The 21,114-nt window shown below is 46.8% G+C and overlaps 1 protein-coding gene across 1 annotated transcript in view; it reads right to left on the bottom strand.

Annotated features, from left to right (window-relative positions):
- The window catches only part of TMEM123 (transmembrane protein 123), a 58,250-nt gene extending 39,162 nt beyond the window's left edge, over positions 1 to 19,088 (bottom strand). Inside the window, exons 1-2 of the mRNA XM_038536355.1 lie at positions 18,908 to 19,088; positions 14,466 to 14,522 (exon numbers count right to left, since the gene is read on the bottom strand). Of these exons, the coding sequence (XP_038392283.1) occupies positions 14,466 to 14,522; positions 18,908 to 19,007 (157 nt within the window). The 5' untranslated portion in view covers positions 19,008 to 19,088. The remainder of the gene's footprint in view (positions 1 to 14,465; positions 14,523 to 18,907) is intronic.
- Positions 19,089 to 21,114: the final 2,026 nt, after the last annotated feature.

Raw genomic sequence — 21,114 nt, 5'->3', positions numbered from 1 at the left:
GGAAGAAATCTAAGATGCAATAAAAAAACACCCTGAGGCTAATGCAAAGGAAAACATCCCCAAATCTGTGGCACAGTCAACACTGTTCTAAGGGGGAAGCTTACAGTGATACAGGCCTACCTCAAGATGCAGGAGAAATTTCAAATCAACACAGATACTTAGAGAAGCTGAAAAACAAAAAATACCAAAAGAAAATCACTGAAACCAAGAACAATTCTTTGAAAACCTTTAGCCAGATTCATCAAGAAAAAGGAAGAAGTCAAAATCAGAAACTCAGGACAAGTTACACCAATAGTACAAAACCACAAGGGGTAAGAGACCCCTGTGAATAATTATGCCAACAAACTGGGCAACCTAGAAACCAAGAAGAAAATGAAAAATTTGAACAAACCAATGACTAGAAAAGAAGTTGAGCTGGCAGTAAAAAACTCCCAACAAACTAAAGTCTAGGACCAGAGGGATTCACAGGCCAATTCTACCAAACATCTGAAAATATATTAATACCCACCCTACCAACTAGTCCAAAAAACTGCAGAGGCAGTTATGTTTGTAATATCATTCAATAAAGCCAGCATTACCCTGATCCTAAAGCCAAAGACACCAATAAAAAAGAGAACTACAGGCCAATATTTCTAATGAACATGGATGCAAAAATCCTCCACAAAATATGAGCAAACAGCATTCAGCAATACGTCAAAAGGATCATTCTCCACAACAAAGTGAGATTTATTCCAGGGATACAAGGATGTTTCCCTACCTACAAATCAACGTGGTACACTACATTAACAAAATGATCGATAAAAATATCTCAACAAATGCAGAAAAAGCACTGGACAAAAAAAAAAAATCAACATCCATTCATGATAAAAAATTCTCAACAAAGTGGTAATAAGGGAGCAAATCTCAATGTAATATTGGCCATATATGACTAACTCACAGCTAACATCACACTGACGGGTAAAAAAGCTAAGAGCTTTTTAAGATCTGGAACAAGATAAAGAGGCCCACTCTCACTACTTTCATTCAACTAGTAGGAGAAGCCCTAGTCATGGCAGTCAGGCAAGAAATAAAAGGCATCCAAAGTGGTAATGAAGAAGTAAACTTTCACTATTTGCAGATGACAGGATACTATCCTTAGAAAAGTCTAAAGAATCTACCCAGGAACTATTAAAATAAATGAATTCAATAAAGTTGCGGGATACAAAATTCGTATTCCTGAATTGGTTGTGTACCTATACAGCAGTTATAAATGGAAAAGCGAAACAATCCTACTAATAAAAAAAGAATAAACTATCACTTTAACCAAATCACTGTACTCTGAAAACCAAAGACAATAATGGAAGAAACTAAATATGACACAAATATAAATGGAAAGATATGCCATGCTCATGGAAGGGAATAATTTATATCTTGTCTTACTGCACTTTGCTTTATCTACTTCACAGATAATGAATTTTTTCCACAAAGTGAAGGTTGTGGCAATACTATATCATCAAGTAATTCCACTGGTGCCATTTTTCCAATAGCACTGGCTCACTTCGTGTCTGTCACATTTTGGTTATTCTCAGAATAGTTAAAATATTCTCTTTTTGTTGTTGTTGTTGTTGTTACAGTGATCCATGATTAAAACTCCTGGAAAGCTCATAATGGTTAGCATTCTTTTTGTAATAAAATATTTTTAAATTAAGGTATGTACATTTTTAAAGACATAATCCAATTGCACACTTAATAGACTATAGTGTAAACAACTTTACATGTACTGGGAAACCATAAAATTCATGACTTGCTTTACTGCGATGGTCTGCAAACCTGCAATCTTCTGATGTATACTGCATTGTTAAGATACTCAAACAGCCGGAAGCAAACTATGGATTTAATGCAATCCCTATCAAATACCAGTGACATCTTCCATAGAACTAGAATAATCCTAAAATGTGTAGGGAACCATAAAAGACCCTGGAAAGCCGAAGCAATCCTAAGAATAAAGCTGGATGTACCACATTCAGATTTCAACCTATATGACAAAGCTACAGCAATCAAAACAGTATGGCAGAATATAGACAGACATAGATCAGTGGAGCCCAACACAGAGCCCAGAAAAAAAAAAAAAAAGCTTAAATGATCCATTAATCTAAGATAAAGTAGGCAAATATACAATGGGGAAAAGATATCTCCTCAATAAATGGTATTTGGAAAACTGGACAGCTATCTGCAAAAAAATGAAACTAGACCACTTTCTTACACAGATAAAAATAAACTCAAACTGGATTAAAAACCTAAATATAAGGCCTGAGATCATAAAACTCCCAGGAGAAAACAGTCTTAGTAGTATTTTCTGTATTTGTCTCCTCAGGCAAGGATAAAAAAAAGCAAAAACAATCAATCATGGCTGTACCAAAATATTTGCTTTTATACAGCAAAGAAAACCATCAATGGGAGAAGACATTTGTAAATGATATCTCTGGTACAGAGCTAATATCTAACATATATAAAGAACTTGTTCAATTCAACACAAAAAACAATCTGAGTAAAAAATGGGCAGAGGACTTGAAAAAACTTTTTTCCCTAAGGAAGACATAGAAATGGCCAAAACACACATGAAAAGATGCTCAACGTCACTTATTATCAGGCAAATGCAAATCAAAACCACGATGAACTATCACCTCATCCTTGTCAGGATGGCTATTACCAAAAAGAATTGAAAGTGTTGGTGGGGATATGGAGAAAAGCAAACCTCATGCACTATTGCTAGTAATGTAAATTGGTGCAGCCACTCTGGAAAACAGTACAGAGGTCCCTCAAAACAGTAGAAGTAAAACTACCATATGATCTAGCAATTCCACTTACAGGTATTTATCTGAAGAAAATGCAAACCATAACTCAAAAAGGTACTGCATCCCTATTTACTGCCACAGTATTTACAACAGCCAAGATTAAGGAAGCAGCCTACGTGTCCATTAATAGATCAATGAATAGAGGATATATAATGAGCATAGATTGTTCAGTGGAATACTGCTTGCCCATAAGGAGTGAAACTTTGCCATCCACCACCACATGGATGGCCTTAGTGGTACTATGTTAAATGAAGTAAGTCAGAGAAAGAGAAATGAAATCCCTTACGATCTCACTTAAATGTGGAATCTAAAAAACCAAATGAAAAAACAAAAGAGACTCAAATATAAGAGCTCGTGATTGCCATCAGGGTGGAGGATGGGAAGATGGGTAAAACAGGTGAAGGGGATTAAAACGTTCAAGTTTCCAGCTATAAAATAAAGAAGTCACAGAGATTTAAAGTACAGCAGAGGGAGTATAGTGAATAAGGTAATAACTGATGACAGATGGTAACCAGACTTACTGTGGTGAGCAGTTTGTAATGTACATGACTGTCAAATCACTATGTCGGACACCTGAAGCTAAGTTTGTATGCCAACTATCGTTTTAAAAAGATTAAAAGAACTCCTACAACTCCATAGCAGAACATCTTTAATCCAATTAAAAGTGGCATTTTTCCAAACCAGATATACAAATGGTCAGCAAGTACATTAAAAGATACTCATAATCACTCAGTAAAATAAAATGCAAATCAAACTGTGAGGAGGCGTCCTCTCATGCTTGTTAGAATGGGTAAGATCAAAAAGACATGGATGTGGATAAAAGGGAAATCTTGAGCACTGTTGGCAGAACTGTGAAGTGGTGCAGCCACTGGAGAAACAGTATGGAGATTCCTCAAAAAATGAAGAATAGGTGTACCATGAGATCCAGCAAGTCCACTGCTGGATATTTATGCAAAGGAAATGAGATCACTGTGCCCAAGAAATACCTGTGCCCCATGTTTACAGCAGCATTATCTACGCCCATCAGTGGATGAGCGAGTTAATATACACAATGGAGTATTACCAACCATAAAAAAGGAAGAATTCCCACCATTTTCAGCAACATGAATAGCCCTTGAAGGCATCATGTTAAGAAAACTGAGACAAAGCCACATACTACATGATCTCACTTACACGTGGAATTTAAGACAAAGAAACCAACCAAGTTCACAGAAAAAGAAATCGGCTTTGTGGTCATGGCAGGAGTGAGGGAGGGGGAGGTGAATGAAGGTGTGCCAGGAGGAGACTTCCAGGTGTAAGGTAAGTACCAGAGATGTAATGCACCACACAGTACCTTGGTTAACACCACAGTATGAGATGCAGGAAAATTAAGAGGAAATCCTCAAAGTTCTTTCATATGAACAAAAAAGCATTTTTCTTTTTATTATTTCCTTTTTTTTTTCTATCTATGAGATGATGGGTGTTGAGTGGCCATCACCTCACAGTGTAAGTCAAGCAGTTATGCTCACATCTTAAATTTACACAATGTCAATTATTCCTCATTAAAGCCATAAAAAAGTTAACTTTTAAGTGTAGTACTAGCATTACAATTATTTTAAAAAAAGTGTCCTCATGTCTCTGTGAAACAGGCGATCTTAATACATACACTTCTATGGTAAAAGCTACCGGAGTTTCTGTAGGACACAGTGTTAAGTCTGTTTTCTCTGGAGAAAGTCATAAATGATTCACAATAATGATTCCGTTACCTATAAAGCTACTGCTGGTTTTCTCTTTATCAGACTATGGGGTAAACAGAGTTAACGGAGATTAATCAATCCCCTTGAGATGACAGTGTGCTTTAACGCTGAACCATGAAGCTTTGAGTGAGGCTCTTCCTGGGGACAATGTGGGCTTCAATGTCAAGAACGTATCTGTCAAGGATGTTTGTCGTGGCAACGTGTCTGGTGACAGCAAAAATGACCCACCAATGGAAGCAGCTGGCTTCACGGCCCAGGTGAGTATCCTGAACCATCCAGGCCAAATCAGTGCTGGATACGCACCTGTGCTGGATTGTCACAGCTCATGGCTTGCAAGCTTGCTGAGCTGAAGGAGAAGATAGATCGTCGTTCTGGAAAAAAGCTGGAAGATGGTCCCAAGTTCTTGAAATCTAGGGATGCTGCCATTGCTGATATGGTTCCTGGCAAACCTATGTGTGTTGAGAGCTTCTCTGACTATCCTCCTCTGGGCCGTTTTGCTGTTCATGATGTGAGACAGACGGTTGCTGTGGGTGTCATCAAAGCAGTGGACCAGAAGGCAGCTGGAGCTGGCAAAGTCACCAAGCCTGCCCAGAAAGCTCAGAAGGCTGAGTGAATATTATCCCCAATACCTGCCACCCCAGTCTTAATCAGTGGTGGAAGAACGGTCTCAGAGCTGTGTGTCAAGGGACACCTGGGTGGCTCAGTGGTTGAGCATCTGCCTTTGGCGCAGGGTGTGATCCTGGAGTCCCAGGATCGAGTCCCACATAGGGCTCCCTCCATGAAGCCTGCTTCTCCCTCTGCCTATGGCTCTGTGTCTCTCATGAATAAATAAATAAACTCTTCAAAAAATTAAAAAAAAAAAAAAGAACTGTGTGTCAATTGGCCATTTAAGTTTAATAGTAAAGACTGGTTAATGATAATGCATCGTAAAACCTTCGGAAGGAAAGGAGAATGTTTTGTGGCCCATTTGTTTTTTTCTGTGCGTGTGTGGCAGTTTTAAGTTATTAGTTTTTTAAATCAGTACTTTTTAATGGAAACAATTTGACCAAAAATCTGTCACAGAATTTTGAGACCCACTAAAACAAAAGTTTAATGAGAAAAATAAATAAAATAAAAATGGAATAATGTAACCAACAGATGACCATGTCTGAGATTTATTCCCCCAGATTTATATCTGATAAGTGGGCTGCCGACCATTCAAACTGCAGGATTTCCACACTGACACACCATCTTGCTCTGGGACCAGGAAGCACAATACGGGGGCATCCTCTCACTCCCCACATGACCTAAGTGCAGTCCTGCGGCCTGTCATCCTCACGAGGCCGTCCCCACTGGGACACTGCCCCCCCCCCGCCTTCCATCCTGCAGGCATCTCTCTGCTGTCCTCAGGCCTCACTTCTCCACCTGTGATAATCCTGAGGCCCACAGTGCCAGGTGTCTGGTTTTACTGGCCAAAAAGCCACTTGAGCACCAACCCCAATACCCAGCTGCCAGCTGCCCCCTCTGCACACCTGCTGCGTCCAGCCAGCCAACACCTCCTCTCCATCTCTGTCACTGCCATCCAGACCTGTATCCCACTTGGGCAGATTTGTTTCAAAACCTGCAGTGGCTTCCCACGGCGCTATTAAACCCCAAACCCCCAGCCCCCACATCACCTTCATGCCACTCCTTCAGGTCAGGGCACAGCCACAAGGTCACCGGGCTGAACCCCAGTACCCCCAGATCAGCATCACGGCCCTGGTAAGCCAGGCCAGGTCCCTGCCATCCTCTTCGATCTGAGCGGCCCATCTGACCACTTCCCTGCACATCACATCAGGCTTTGCTGGGAGGCTTCATCAGAACACAAGCCAAGAAAACAGCATTCCCCTGGGTCACAGTTACACAAGTGCAGCAAGTCTCCCATTAACACTGAAGCCCTGTTCCTCGTCACCGTGGAGGGAAAGGCCCTGCTTCCAATTCCCAGCACACTGGGGGGAGTGCTGGGCATGATTTACCTTGACAAAGGAGCTTCCAGGAATCTCACAGGTGAGGCTGGAGACTGGAAACTGACTTCCTCCTCCCCGAGCATGTTTCTCCTTGTTTCAACAAACACAGAGCACTGGGAACGAGATGGTACCTGAAGCCAGCAAGCCCCTGGCAAAGCTGACTTGTTTGCTGAGGCAGACTAAAACCATCAGGTAGAGAGGGTCCTCTGTGGGTCTGGAACCCAGAGAAGCTTGCACAGAAATGGGAAGCTGAATGGGTGTTAACCAGGCAGAGGCAAGAGGGAAGAGCTCTTCAGAGAACCAGAAGAGCATGTGCAAAGGCCCCTTGGCAGAGAAGGTGGACACTGGAGGGACCAACAAAAGGTCATTGTGACCAGAGAGCAAGGAGGAGCACATTTAGTTTTTAGTTTGTGCCAGGGGCTGTATGAAAGGCAGGTGCTCTACCTATTATCTCATTTGTCCCAGGAAACACCTGTATTTTACCAGCTTTTTTTCCTCTAGAAGGAAGTGAGGCATAAAGAGGTTAAATAACTGGCCCGAGTTCACTGAAGAGGAAAGCAATAATTCTGTCTTCTTCAAAATGTCACAAAATGTCAGAGAGCACATGTAACCAGGAGGTGGGGGCACAAAACTCCAGCAAATCAAATTCACTGTAGGGTGAAAGCAGTCAAACCAGTTCTTAACCAAACTTGGAATACACTCAATTTGTCATTTTTTAACTAGTTGTTCCCCAGTGATGGGTTTTATACAAGAGGGTTAGTTCCCTCTTTAAGAAACGATGTCCATGTAGTTAAGTTTGAATTCTAAAAAAACTAAAAACACTCGGTGAGACTAATTTAAATGATTTAAAAAATATATTTCCAAACTATGTGCTATTTTCACAGTCATAAAAAAATGAGGCAGCACAGACAAGGTACTGAAAGGACAACCTAGTTAACTAGTGGGCAAGGATGGGAACAGACTTCTCTCCATGATGTACCACTGACCAATGAACATGTGAGAAGATGCTCACCCCCACTAGTCCATGAGGAGAAGCCCATTAGAGCCACAATGAGATGTGCTTTCCTAATAACATGGGGTTCCCAATCCCAACTCAGGGTGAGAGGGTCCCTATAACTGTTGGGACAGCAGCGGGGTGTCTGAGAACTGTCCTCACTTACCTACATGGAGACAGCATCAGATCCCAGGGCTAAAGGCATGGCCCCCCACAACACCCACAAGCCCCCTCCTGTGCCCCAGTCATTGTGCTTCTGAGCACCTGCTGCAGCTGAGAGGTTCCAATGACCTCAGGTTACCTTCCTTTGCTAGTGGCTCACAGCTCAGGGACTAAGGACATGAAGCAGCAGCCAGAGGAAGTGTAGAACAGGTGCAGGGAATGGGGGGGGAGGAGGGCTGGAGGACAAGGATGAGTCAGGGGGAAGGGCAGAGCCTCCAGGCCCTCAGCAGGTGCCACTCTCCCCGCATCCCTACCTGTTGACCAATGAGAAGCTCTCCCCAAGCTGTCTGGGTTTTTATGGAGGCTTCACCACACAGTTGTGCCCAAGTCATTAGCTATGGGCCACTGAATCTCCAGCTCCCCCATGCTCCCCAGAGTCTGGAGGGCTGTGGGTGGGCGGAGCACCAACCATTTAACCCAGTGGCTGGTCCAGCCCCCCCTTTGCCCTGTGCCCTAGGATCACCTCATTAGTGTAACAAAAAACAACTTGACCACTCTTAAGGCTTAGGAAACTCTAGGAAACTCCATGGGTTTAGGAGCTGGCCGCCAGGAACCACAGACGATGACCAATACACATGGGGAATATATTCTGGCCATCTGAATGACCCAATACATGTTTCTTACAAATCTCAGTATCGCCCATACCCACGAGGACAGGCAGACTCAAACCATCGCAACATTGTCATTCGCTGCCGGCGCAACTGAAGGTGCAGCGGCAGTGGTGGGCACAGCCTGGCAGGTCCTTAAGCACAGTACTTTCCTGTGACCCATCAACTCTCCCAAGTGACACGCCCACGCACAGACTTCCACCAAAACATGTCCACCAACGTTTATAGCTGTGTCACAACAGCTGAAATGCAGAAATAGCCCACGTGTCCATCGACAAATGAATGCAGGAGCAATAGCGTTCGGCCATACAAGATGCACTACAACTTGGATGAACCTTGGAAACTTTGCCCACTGAAGACACATACCACAGGATTCCACACCCATCAAAGTCTGGGAGGAAATCCAGAGACAGAGGCAGATCAGTGGTTGCTTAGGGCAGGGGTTCGGCTGGTGGATGAGGGGGTCACCACTATAGGATCTGTCTCTGAGACATGAAAATGCTCTAAAATGGGCTGTGATGATGGCCGTACATATCTGTGAATATACCGCAAACCACCAAATTGTACATTTGAAATTGTACAGTATGTGAAATATATCTTAAAGAAGTGTTTTTTTAAAAGAACCCCCCAAAAGCCCTCCAAATCAATATGAAAATAGATTCCTTCAACTGAGTTGAGACTAACTCCAAACAGGACATGTTTATTAATCACATCTCAGTTTAGCAAACAGTAAAATGCTTGCTATTTCCCAGTGCCACTGAGTCTGTAGCAAACAGGTCCCTTTTATTGCCAGTGGGAGTAAACATGTGTTATGTTCTTGGAAGAAAATTTAGCAACATACCCAGTTAAAATAATACACCATGTGACTCAGCAACTCCACCACTAGAAAAGAGCCCTTGCAGAGGTATACCAAGGTGGACCAGGGAGGACACTCACTGCAGCCCCACTCGACACAGCAAAGGCTGCAAATAACCTACATGTGCATCAACAGGGGGCTGGGTGAGTGCGTTATGCTGCATCTGTTCCATGGAAGAGCACGTGGCTGAGGAAGAGCAATCAGCCTTGAGGAGCAATGAGGTTTAGGTGAGACCAGCTGGGCAGAGCATAGTACACTCAGCATTACACATTAATGTTAATAACAAGCGTCTATACTATAGATGAATTATGCTTGCATGAATTTTTGGAAGGATCCATGTGAAACTGGTGACATTTCTGGCTATAGACACCATATGATGGTGGTTCCATTAACGGGGATAAACACAGGAGAAGATCTCTGGGTGAAAGTAAGGAATTGGGCTTTGAGCTGTAACAGCGCACCTGGGAATAGGGCTGGGTGGGGCTCAGTGCCCACAGGAAGGCTGGAAGCACGTATTGCGTATGTTTACGCACTGCATGAAATTTTTCATCACGTATGTGCCTTCCTTGTATTTTATAATTAGTTGTGAAGAAATTACATAGTAAGAAAAAGTAAGATAATAGATGAACAAAAGGGTGAGATGCCAAAGACCAAGTAAGTGCCCGACACCCCTCTGGGACACTCTAGGAAGCATATCCATGTCTCTGGAAGAGACACCTTTGTACACCTGGGAACATTCTTGAGAAATCCCCTTGTACTGCCACACAGGAGGTGGGAGCCATCAACGAGTCTGACAGATGTCGGGGGAGCCCGGAGCAAGCCTACCAGCTTTCTATGGATCAAAAAAGGTAAAATGAGTCCCATGGGCTGGATCCCCAAGCTCAGGCTTGGAAGGGCCCTCCTGCACCCCAGTGTACAGGACCCTGACTTTCACGGGCATTACAGATGGGACACCGCAGTCTGGGAGCCAGCCTTCTGCCCAGGGTCAACCCTTTCATGGGGCAGGTGCTGGGAGGGTAGACAAGTGCAAGTTTGTCTTCTATACCGTCTTTTGTTCTTCCTGCCTTTGCATTCTAATATTCCTCAAACTGTTCTTTTTCTCTTATTCACATCACAATAAAATAGAGCAGCACTTTCTGATGTGAACTGGGAGCATCTCATTTGGCTCCTACAACTAGTTTAGGACAGAGGCATGCTTCAGTGAAGAAAACACCAAGAGTGTTCCAACTCACCATTGCACCTGCAGTCTTTGGGGTGCACAGTGATCCAGAAACACTGGAGCATTTTAATGCCTGAGAGCTAACCACCCTACTACCCCTCGCACAAGAAAGACTCAGAAAAGTGAACATAGTGGCCAGAATCCACATTTCTGGTCTCCTCTACTATACACACACACACACACACACACACACACACACACACATTTAAGATTTATTTATTCATTTCAGAGAAAGAGCGAGAGTGAGCATGCATGAGATGGGGGAGGGGCAGAGAAAGAGAGGGAGAGAGTCCCAAGCTGACTGTACTGAGAGGGAGTCCAATGCAGGACTCAATCCCAGGACCCTGAGATCACAACCTGAGCTGAAATCAAGAGTCACAAGAGTCAGACGCTGAACTGACGGTGCCACCAAGGCACCCCTGCTCTACTATATTTTTGACATCTCAAAATATCATAGTGCATCTGAAACATGGTTTCCACTTCCTCCTCTCCTACATGTAATGATGTAACTCGTGCCACCACTGTGCCAGCCCATGACCTGCCCATGTCCCTGCACACGAGTCCTGTTTCAGGGCACCTGTCTACCTGCAGTGCCCTTCACTCCGTATCCACAGGGCTGTCCTCCCTCCCATCATAGTCTTGTCAGATGGCGGCTCCTCCCCAACAGCCTCATCTGAAGTAGCCCTTCCCAAGCTTTTGCCACGTTTCCCAGTTGACTTGTGTATATATTCAGTCTACACCATTTATTTTTGTCAATCACCACCTGACCCCGAGTTCCTTAGTTGTTTCTCTCCTTAGTCTGTATCTGCTGGTGTGGTACCCTTTATGGGAGTAGGGACTCACCTGTCTTATTCACCACTTCCTGCCCGAGACTAAAACAGCGCCTGGTGCAGTGGGCAGACAAAACAAACATCTGTTCAATGAACATAATATTGCAAGATTTTCCACTCTGCATTCCTTAAGACAACATCTGATGATGTTAAAAGTTACCATTCATTTTCAAATGCCATCCCAGAAACATGTGTTGAACACAATAACCAGTCCTGGAGAAACGGATGTGGTTCTGTAAGAACAAGTGAGTTTTTCAGAGCAGTTAGGGAAGCTGCTGAAATCTGAGCCCAAGCCAAGTCCATCTGCTCAAAATTGCTATAGTCCTGCCACATCTGTGGATAAAACCACACCAACAAGAGGCCAAAATGGTGGAACCAAGGGTGGGCTACCACGCCAGAAGCCATTCTGTACACATGGGACATTGAGGGTAATGGACTGCTCTGAAACTGGCCTGGTTCAAATTATGCCCGAAAAGAGGGCCTTCCCCCCAGACAGTCATCCCTTCCACCTCTCGGATTCCTCTTCTTGGGAAGCATCAGTAATAAGAGGTCAAGGAGAGGGCATTTGAGCTACTGGCTCAGAGTTCTGGCTACAGATGGGAAATGCTGTCCATTCTGAACCATGTCACATTCTCTTGTATCTTTGCCCAAATCTGTTATGAAAAAAAATCTGGGTATGTGACATCCTTACACCGTAAAAAATAAATTCATCCATCCACAGACCCTAAAATCGAAGCCCTCTGACTACATCTAAAGTGGGAAAAATTATTTTCTCTACAAGCTGAAAATATGCAAATGATCTAGTAAAACACATTTTTAAAAAACTCCTCTCAACTACCCAACAATAATCATGATTACATTTTGGGTAATCCTGTAGTCTTTTTGTCCACCCCCCAAGTGAAAAAATTTCTGTATAATTACTAAAACTAAATAAGGCCCCGCATAGAAGGTCAAAGATATGGCTATCCTCAGATAACGATTAGGGCATAAAAGGAAACACAACGCTTACATATAACAGAGTGGTACAACGGGAGGGTGACCTCAACTCCTGCTTCTCTGACCTCAAGTATCCATCCCACTGTTCAAACAATGACGACGACAAAACAGCTGTAATAATGGGTCACACTGGAGCATGGACCAGGTATGTCTGCAAACCACACACAGTGGCTCGTCCATAAAGTGAGTTGGGAGTAAAATATGCACTTGGTTCCTCGGTTCAGCTTAACCAACACGTGCATTCCCTCCTGTGTACCAGGCCCGGTGTTAGGATGAGTAAGTCATGGGTCCCACTCTCAAGGAAATTAGATAGAGACCAAAAAGTAAACAAAACAGGGAAAGAACATTTGCCGAACCCAACATGGTGAGCCCTATAAAAGCAATAGGCAACAATGCTGCCAGCAGGACTGTGGGCGGTTTGCATGCTTCCCAGGCCCGTATGCCTCCAGTAACAGAACATAGGAGTTTGCCAAAGAAAAATGTGACTATCATTTTGGAAGTGACGCCAAATAAACCACATTAGACCAACAGCACCAAAAAAACTGGTAATGTTCAAAAACAGTGTTTCCACATGAGAAGGGCCTGTTACCACAAAAGACAAAATACTAAGCATAATGTCCTACAAAAATACGCACATTCAACATGTTACCTAAGAATTTTCAAGATTCAAAGAGGATATAAGAAGAATACTGTAACGGTTGTGGGAAGTGTTACACGAAGTTTTTATTACTGTATTATCTGATGTTTTTAGGAAAACGTTTTGAGGCAATGATTTCTTTTTTTTTTTTTTTTCCTGTGAATTTCCAAGTGCTAGACGGGGCATCTGGAATCATCACATGGACCCTGGAGGTGATCTCAAAGTACCGTGTTAATCTCTGACAACTGTTGACAACGGCTAGCAGTGGGACTTCTCCACTGAAAAGCATTTCCAAAGGTAAGACCACACCACAGTTTCAGGAAACGTGGTGAAGGGGCACAGGTTTGGAATCAAATCCCGAGCATGCTGTGTGATGTTGGGCAGGGTCCTAACCAGTCTGGGTGTCTGCTCGCTCCATCCGTGTGATGCAGAACCATCCCCAGCTCAGCACTGCTCAGTTAGCAAACGTGTGAGAAGTTTCTCCCACATTGTAGGCTCTCAGTAAAAGACACCTAATAATCTAACAAGATGTTTTTAAAAACCCTCCCTTATGTGCCCGGCAATAATCATTATTACAGTTTGCAGCAACTGCTCTAGTCTCTTCTCCCCAAATGAAACTTTGCTGCAGAATCAGGAAAGCTGAAATAGAAGGTTCTCGATTCAGATGGAAGCCAGGAGCCACGGCAGAGACGCTGAGAAGTGGGGATGAGGGTGAGAATGTGAGGTGGGCAGAGCGTGAGATGCTGCTAACAATGCGGCACAGGGGGCACAGGACTGTGAGTGCTCTTGCCGCCCAAATGTGCACTGCGGAAGGCTCCCTGGCTGGTGTCCTGTTGTGTGTACTCTCCCACAGAGAAATAAGACAAAAAGCCCATGACGACTCCCAGGAGCCAGGCCAGGACAACTTGGTACCTCAGCCCTACAATGCCTCGGCACATGGGGGACACTTGGTGAGTGTCGGGCAGACAAACAGGGCTGGTGACAGGCGCATGTGCCGTTTCCTCACGTCCAACTCAGCACCCAGAGAAGGAGATGAGCAGACGCATGCGGTGGCTGACTGCGGACCTCCTTCCCCCTGTGGCCTCAGGCCTCCCGAGGGGACACCCTCTGTCCCAGACTGTGCAGGCAGGGGAGCCACGCGGTAGGCGAAACTCTGGCAGGCTCCCTGGAGGTGGCCCCGCTGACCAGTGAGGGTGGCCTGTCCCACCCATAGGCCGGCAGATGCCGGGAGTCCTATTCCTAATCTACATGCGGCGGACAAAGCCTCTGCGCCTAAAAATGGGCTTGGAAACTCAGGGTGGAAGCCCAGGATGCTCAGACGGAAAGACTCAGCGTTACTCACACTGGGTGAGGCGGAGAACGATGATCCACGCGGCAGCCGCTCTTACGATGCCTGGGACGGCCACCCGGACGGAAGCCGCAGGGCTTCGGGAAGCAGCAGCCATGGTGCCCACAGGTCGGGGCACAGCTTCCTGTACCTGCCCAGCCCCTTCGACCTGCTGCATCCTAGACAGGTGACATCTATTGCTCAAACCTTCTTAAACTCACCTGTTGGGTTAGCACTGTGGTTTCCTGAAGGCATTGAATTCTTTGTGTTTAGAGATCCTATAAAAACAAAACACATCCTGTGATGAAAAAGCATCCAACATCTAAGGACGCCGGCCGCTGGGTGTGGTGGGGCGTGCGGGAAGGCACAGCATTGCACGCAGGTTCTGCCTCGGCCACTGCTGCTGGGAAACACCTTCAACTGCCAGGGAGCACGGGACTATCTCACCGGGGTTTTCAGGGCAGAACACACGGGGCCTACGTGGTACTGACCGTGGGCTGGCTACTGCAGTGCGCTCGCCCACGCAAGGACACGCTCTCGGGAGCACAGCCGACCGCCTGTGAGGGCCCCTTCTACGCTCAGCACCCGGGGCCTCTTACCACGGAGACCCTTATCTTCATACCATGGACACAAGATGAGTGGGTAGGACTTTCTGTTGCTTTCCTACTTCCCCTCTGGCAACCACTAGTTTGTTCTCTATACTTTAGAGTTTGTTTCTCTGTTTGTTCATTTTTCCTTAAACTCCACATCTGAGTGAAATCATCTGGTGTTTGTCTTTCTCTGACTTATTTCACTTAGCATAATACTCTTTAGCTCTAGCCACATTGTTGCAAATGGCAGGATTTCAGTCCTTTTATAATCCAGTAATGTTCCCTGACCCCCTCACCTACCAGGGGACACTCGGTGGCTTCCGTATTCGGGCCGTTGTAAATAATGCTGCAATAAACATGGGTGTACATATCATTTCAAATAACTGTCCTCATTTTCTTTGAATACACATCCAGAAGTAGAACTGCCGGATCACAAGGTAGCTCTATTTCTGAGAACCCTCCACACTGTTCTCCACAGTGGCTGCACCACTGCATTCCTAACAGTGTAAGAGAGTTCCTCTTTCTCCACATCCTCACCAACACCTGTTGTTTCTTGTTTATTCTAGCATTTTGACAGGTGTGAAATGATATTTCCTTGTGGTTTCGATTTTCATTTTCCTGATGGTGATGTTATATTCTTTATACGTAATATATATTCATTATATATTTTCATTTTTAATTGCAAGCCTTTTTATAGAAGTAGGATTCTTTTAATTTTTGATTAGTACCTTAAGATTTGGAAAAACTTCAGAAGAATTCTATGCCCCAGTTAAGCAACTTTTCAGAGTGGTTTACTCAATCTGGGTCTTTGTATAATGGGATACTGAATATATGCAGCATATGGGAAGAGAATAAGTGTATTATTCACAAAGGTAGCACTCCCTAACCCAAAAGCCTCTCAAACTACAACGTAAGAAATAACAACTTTGAAGGACCTATCTTTACCCTGTGCAAATTTCTTCCTCTTAATGCAATTATTCCATTTATCACAAAGGATGTGGTGTGAAGATTAAACATGAAGAAGATCAAGGTCATGACTCTGCTAGAATGAGATGACCCTTTACTGATGCCTCTAAGGGCAACCCTTACTTTAGGGATTCGTGAAGGGATGACTCTAGGCTTTGTGTACCAGCCTACTGGAGGCAGAAGCAGGCATCGAGTGTATACCTGCTATATGCAGCAGCTGGCATCGAGTGCATACCTGCTGTATGCAACAGCTGGCATCAAGTACTTGCCAGTATTATAAAGAGCTTCCACCACACCAGGCCTCCTGGGGAGCATGTAACTTGCACTAGCTCACTTAGCCTGGCCAACAATTCTGAGACAGGAATATACCACTTTGCAGTGACAGGAAAGTGAGGCCCAGAGAAGGCCACCTAGCTAGTATGTGGCAGAGCCTGGACTTGGACCAAGCTGTTTGACTACAAAGCCTATATGTGGAAGTGCCAAAAGAAAGGGCTGATTTTCTACTATAAACTTGCTTCTCTCCCAGGCTTCTCGGTGGTGGAATTACCAACTGTTCAGTCCCCACACCAAGAGGTCATCCTCGATTCCTGTGTGTCCCCATTCTCTCCTCCAGTCCATTCGCAGGTGATTGTTCAGTGTCACCACACACCCCCCCCCCAAACACAAAAGGAATCCATGCATTTATACACGGGCCAATGTGCCACAGCCCTCTGCCTAGACCACAGCAGGAGCCTCCTCTTTCTCTCTCCCTGCTGTCATCACTCAGGATATATTATGTCCCAGCAACCTTTTTTGCTTGAAAAAGGAGACAAAAGCTGATGATCTTTGTAGCTCTAGGACCTTTCTTCTTTTAGAGCCTTTCTCCTTTTCAAATCAATTACGATGCACCTACTGTGGGTAGGCACTGGTTTTGTATCCTAGGAGACAATACCAGGACATCCAACTCTAAAGAGGATGATGCTTTACTTGACAGAGACTAAGTATTAACATACAACGATGCACTAAATGGAAGAGAAGAAACTTACATTCATGAAGTGGCACCGACTAGAGATTAATTTACTCTCCTAACTGCCCACTGTGATGGTGCCTGGCGCCTGGGACTCACTTTAGAAAGTCCCTGCTACTTGAAGTCCCTCCCTGAACCCTACTATCATCCCCACCAACAGGCTGACAACACTTGAACAATGGCTCAGCTCCCCTGGGAGCTGACAGGTGTAATCAAGGGAGTGGAAATGACTTTTTCCTGGTGCCCTATTGCAACACTTGGTAGTGCATTTCTGAAGTCACCCTAGACTTCCAGTGGCAGACCAAGTAAAGTCCCTGCTTTCCACTAAGGTTGTTCCAGGTGGGTTTTGGCCACTTGCTACCAAAGGTCCTGATTGAATAACCCCACCCCCACACCATGTCTTCCTGCACTGCCAATATCAATCCTGCTCACTGCTTTGCTCACCTGCTCATCACCTCCCTCACTCCTCCAGCTAAGGATATTTTTGAAGCTACACAGCAGACTGTGCAGGATATTTAAAAAAAAAAAAAAAAGAATCTCCATGTTCTTATCTTCTCCTACAATATTCTGGGCAATAGCAGATTATACATTTAAGCATTATCTACTTGAATAGCCAACACCACCTAAAATGGCTTGAGTGGCAAAATGGCAAATTGAGAGTTGGGACTTTTAATCTCTGAAATCAAACATGTAATAGCTGTTTTACATTGAAAAAGTTAGGCAATTTTTAAGCCTCAGTTTTTTCCGTTTATAAAGTGAGATTAATACTGCAAGGATCCAATGGCATGATATGTGGGCCTAAATTAGCATAATGGGGAATACACAGGAAGGGTGTCTAGTAAAAAATACTGTATAAGCTCTTGTATTATTGTTAAAAGTTACTGAATTTCATAATGATACTTGTTTTGAGAAATTCTCTACAGAACCTTCTATTCTAATTTCAAAGTGACATTAGAGTTGGTAGAAATGGATTCCAGCTCTTGTTGGCTATATTCGTTCATGAAATGAAGGCTCTCCTATAATGGAGCATTCATTCCAAGATTTCCAAATAGCATTAACCTCTAGCGAGACTTTAATAAACATAACAGTGAGTATTAAAATAGGGCAAAAAAAAAAATCTGTGTTATTAGGGAAAAAAAAAGTAAAGCAAGGACACTTAGTTTCTCTAATCAGTAATTCATCAGAGAGACAAGAAAAAGGTTTACTTTCACAAAATAACAAAAAAGGGAGACTTTCCCCTAAAAATATTGGTTTAAACTTAGCACCAAAATAGACTGATTTGGTTCCAGATTGTTCACCTTACAATCTGTTGAAAATAGGATAGATGTGATTTGCTTATCATTGTTTTCTTAAATAATTTCAGAATCGGGTCTGCAAAGCCGACTTCTGACGTGCACAATTCAGCAAAGCCAAAGAACAAGAAAATGAGCAAAACAAAGGAAAATTGTTGTCTCTTTCACCCCGATTATTCTAAGCAAAGCAGGTGCTGTGCCTGAACTGAGGTCTTTATCTTTTCCTGGATAAAACTCCTCTAAGGTCCAACAAACAGCCAGTGGACAGAACTTAAAAGTAGGGAAAACTCGAGTCACTGAAAATAACTTACCGTAGTTTACCGGCCATTATGGTGACCAGCAGCTCCAATCGCTGACCAAAGGAAGTGAGGTTCCCAGCCCCCCCAGACTGTTCCCCGAGCCGCCCGCCCCCGGGCTCTTCCCCGAGCCCCTCCCGCCCCCAGACTCATCCTCCGGGACTTTCCAGACCCCCCCGCCCCCCGCCCCCCCCCCACCCCGCCTCCCGGAACCGCAGCACCACCGCGCGGGGCGCACACCCGGCAGCCGCCACCCCAGGTGCGCCGCAGGTGCGCCGCGGCAGGTGCCCCCGTGGCGGGGCGGGGAGTGCCCCACAGCTCCCCCTTCCCGCGTCTGGGGCGTCCGGGCTCCACGGGGCCCATCCGAGGCTCCCGGCCCGGGTCCACACGCGGGTCTAGAGAGGGGGCCCGCCCCGCCCCGCCCCGCCCCGCCCCGCGCCTGCGGACCCGCAGGTGGCGCGCCCTGCCCGCCGGAGCCTCGGGTTCCCCGCCCGCTCGCCCGCCCGCACCTACCGTCCAGGCCCGCGCTGTCCACAGCCGCCTTGAGCAGCGCCAGCATCAGCAGCACGCCCAGGACCAGCGCCGCCCAGGCCCCGCGCGCGCCCACTCCCATTGTTCCGACGGCAGGACGCGGCGGCCTCGCGGCTCCCCGACCCAGCGTCCGCCGCGCCGCCTCCCGCCGCCGGCCCCCCGATGCCCAAATAGGGCGCGGGAGCCGGCCTGGGGCGACGGGCGGGGCGGGGCCGGGCGAGGGGGCGGGGCCGGGCGAGGGGCGGGGCCGGGCGAGGGGGCGGGGCCGGCGTGGGCCGCGGCTGAGGTGGGGCGGCAAAGCGGCGCGCGGGGCGGGGGGAGGAGGAGCCGGCGCGAGGAGGCGGGGCTTGGCCTACGCGAGGGGCGTGGCCAGGAGGCGGGGGCGGGACTTGCCCGGGAAGCGGGCGGGGCGGGGCGGGGCCGAGAGGAGGGCCGGGCCCGGAAGGGGCGGGGCCTGGCTGGCTGACTGACGGGCCCCCGGCGGGTGGCGGGTTTCTTTTCTGGTCGGAAGCCGCGGTCCTGTTGCAGCTGAGCAGAGCCGGAGCCCGGCCTCTCCCGGCCCTGGGGATGGGCCTCGCGAGGCCCGGAAGTCAGTCTTTGATCGTGGCGGGAGGGCCGGGGCTGAGAGGAGCAGAGCTCGGATGGGCGGGACTTGTGCAGGGTCGCAGGGGTCGCGGGAGCCCTGTGTGACCCAGGCCGCGTTGGGGCGGGGGATGTGCACGGTAAGCGCTCAGATGCACGCGGAGCACAGCCGTGGGCCCCTCTGGGGAAGCCCGCTCGGCCATATGCTTTCGGGAAAGGCCCGTCCTGCTAACAAACGCCCCCGAGGAATCTGCTTGCAGGAAAAGAGCTGGAGGGCATGGATGTAGGTGTTTCCTTAAAGGTGTTGGGAGGCTGACACTGTGCCCATACACAGCCCATACACATACACAGTTATTTTTTTTACCCGCTGTCCGCTGAGGGCAGACGGGGGGGGGCGTGGCACGCAGAGTGGCACCTGTACCCCACAGTGCACCTGATGCCCGGCGCCGGCTCCTGCACCTGGGCCTCCTTCCCGGGGCCCTGCGCGCATGGCAGAACCTGACCTGGGTAGTGCTTGGCCAAGTCCCTCCGAAGCCCTCGCAGCCCCTGCTCACTTGCAGTACTTCCCAGGCCCGCGTTTGGTTCTTGCTCAGACCCGGGGAGGGACGTGAGACACCCACAGCTGAGGTGCAGAGCAGCCCAGGTCCCGCTTTGGGCGGAAGGACAGAGGGTCCAGGGTGCTTGAAATGGCGGTGAGCCCCTGCCTGCAACCCTCTCTCTACATGTGCAGATCTTTGACATCTGACCCAGATTTTATGATATAAAGGCCACATCATTGCAGCTAAATTCCCAAAACTGTGAGGACAGATAGGACTTTTAGGCCTCAGATAAGTCTACCAGTAAGAACAGGACTGATGGTAGAGACTAAATGGGGCAATCTGCCCTCAATCTGAAGATTTCCATCTGTGGATGGGAGCCAGCCAGCACATACTCCCTGGCATCCACGCAGACTAAAGCATACACTGCACATTGAGGTTTTGATTTCTTTACCCAAGTGGGGAATCTGGCTTGAGAATCAGTTGCTCAGGTGATTGTCTAGCCCATCAGCCAAGGATTTCACAACCTGAGTCCAACCGGCCTTTCTAGCCCTGGTTCGCCTGACCGTGGATTCGGGTGCTTCTGGTTCCTGGGCACTTGCGTATTGTTCTCTCTTCTGAAATACTCTCCTCTTATTCTTCTGGCCAGCCTACTTCGAATGCTTCCTTTAGGGCTCAGGGTATGTGTCCCTGGGAGTCTGGACTGGAACATAACTTGCCTCCAGAAGAGAGATGAGAAAGTATAGAAGACAAGATGTCACTTGGCATTTTCTCCTGGGAATGACATTGACACCCTTAGATCTTGCCTGTTATCTGATTTCCACACTACCAGCTTTGCTTTGATGGTAACGGCACAGGACTGGGTTGGCCCACAGTTTCCTCCAGTCTAAGGAGGGAGTGGTAGAAGGGCAAGGAACTATGACCCTCCTGCACTTGTAGGAAGTCCTAGGGGACGCCTGGACTCCCTGGGGAAGATCTGTCCCCAGCTTCGTGTCTGGCTCTGCCCCCATCACTGCACTTTACTTTGGTGAGTGAGGAGTTACTCACATAGAGCAGCACTGGAGGCTTTGG

Source organism: Canis lupus, chromosome 5, assembly GCF_011100685.1.
Source record: "Canis lupus familiaris isolate Mischka breed German Shepherd chromosome 5, alternate assembly UU_Cfam_GSD_1.0, whole genome shotgun sequence".
NCBI lineage: Eukaryota > Metazoa > Chordata > Mammalia > Carnivora > Canidae > Canis > Canis lupus.
The sequence above is the reverse complement of the archived record's forward strand: the minus strand, read 5'-3'. Positions and strand labels throughout refer to the sequence as shown.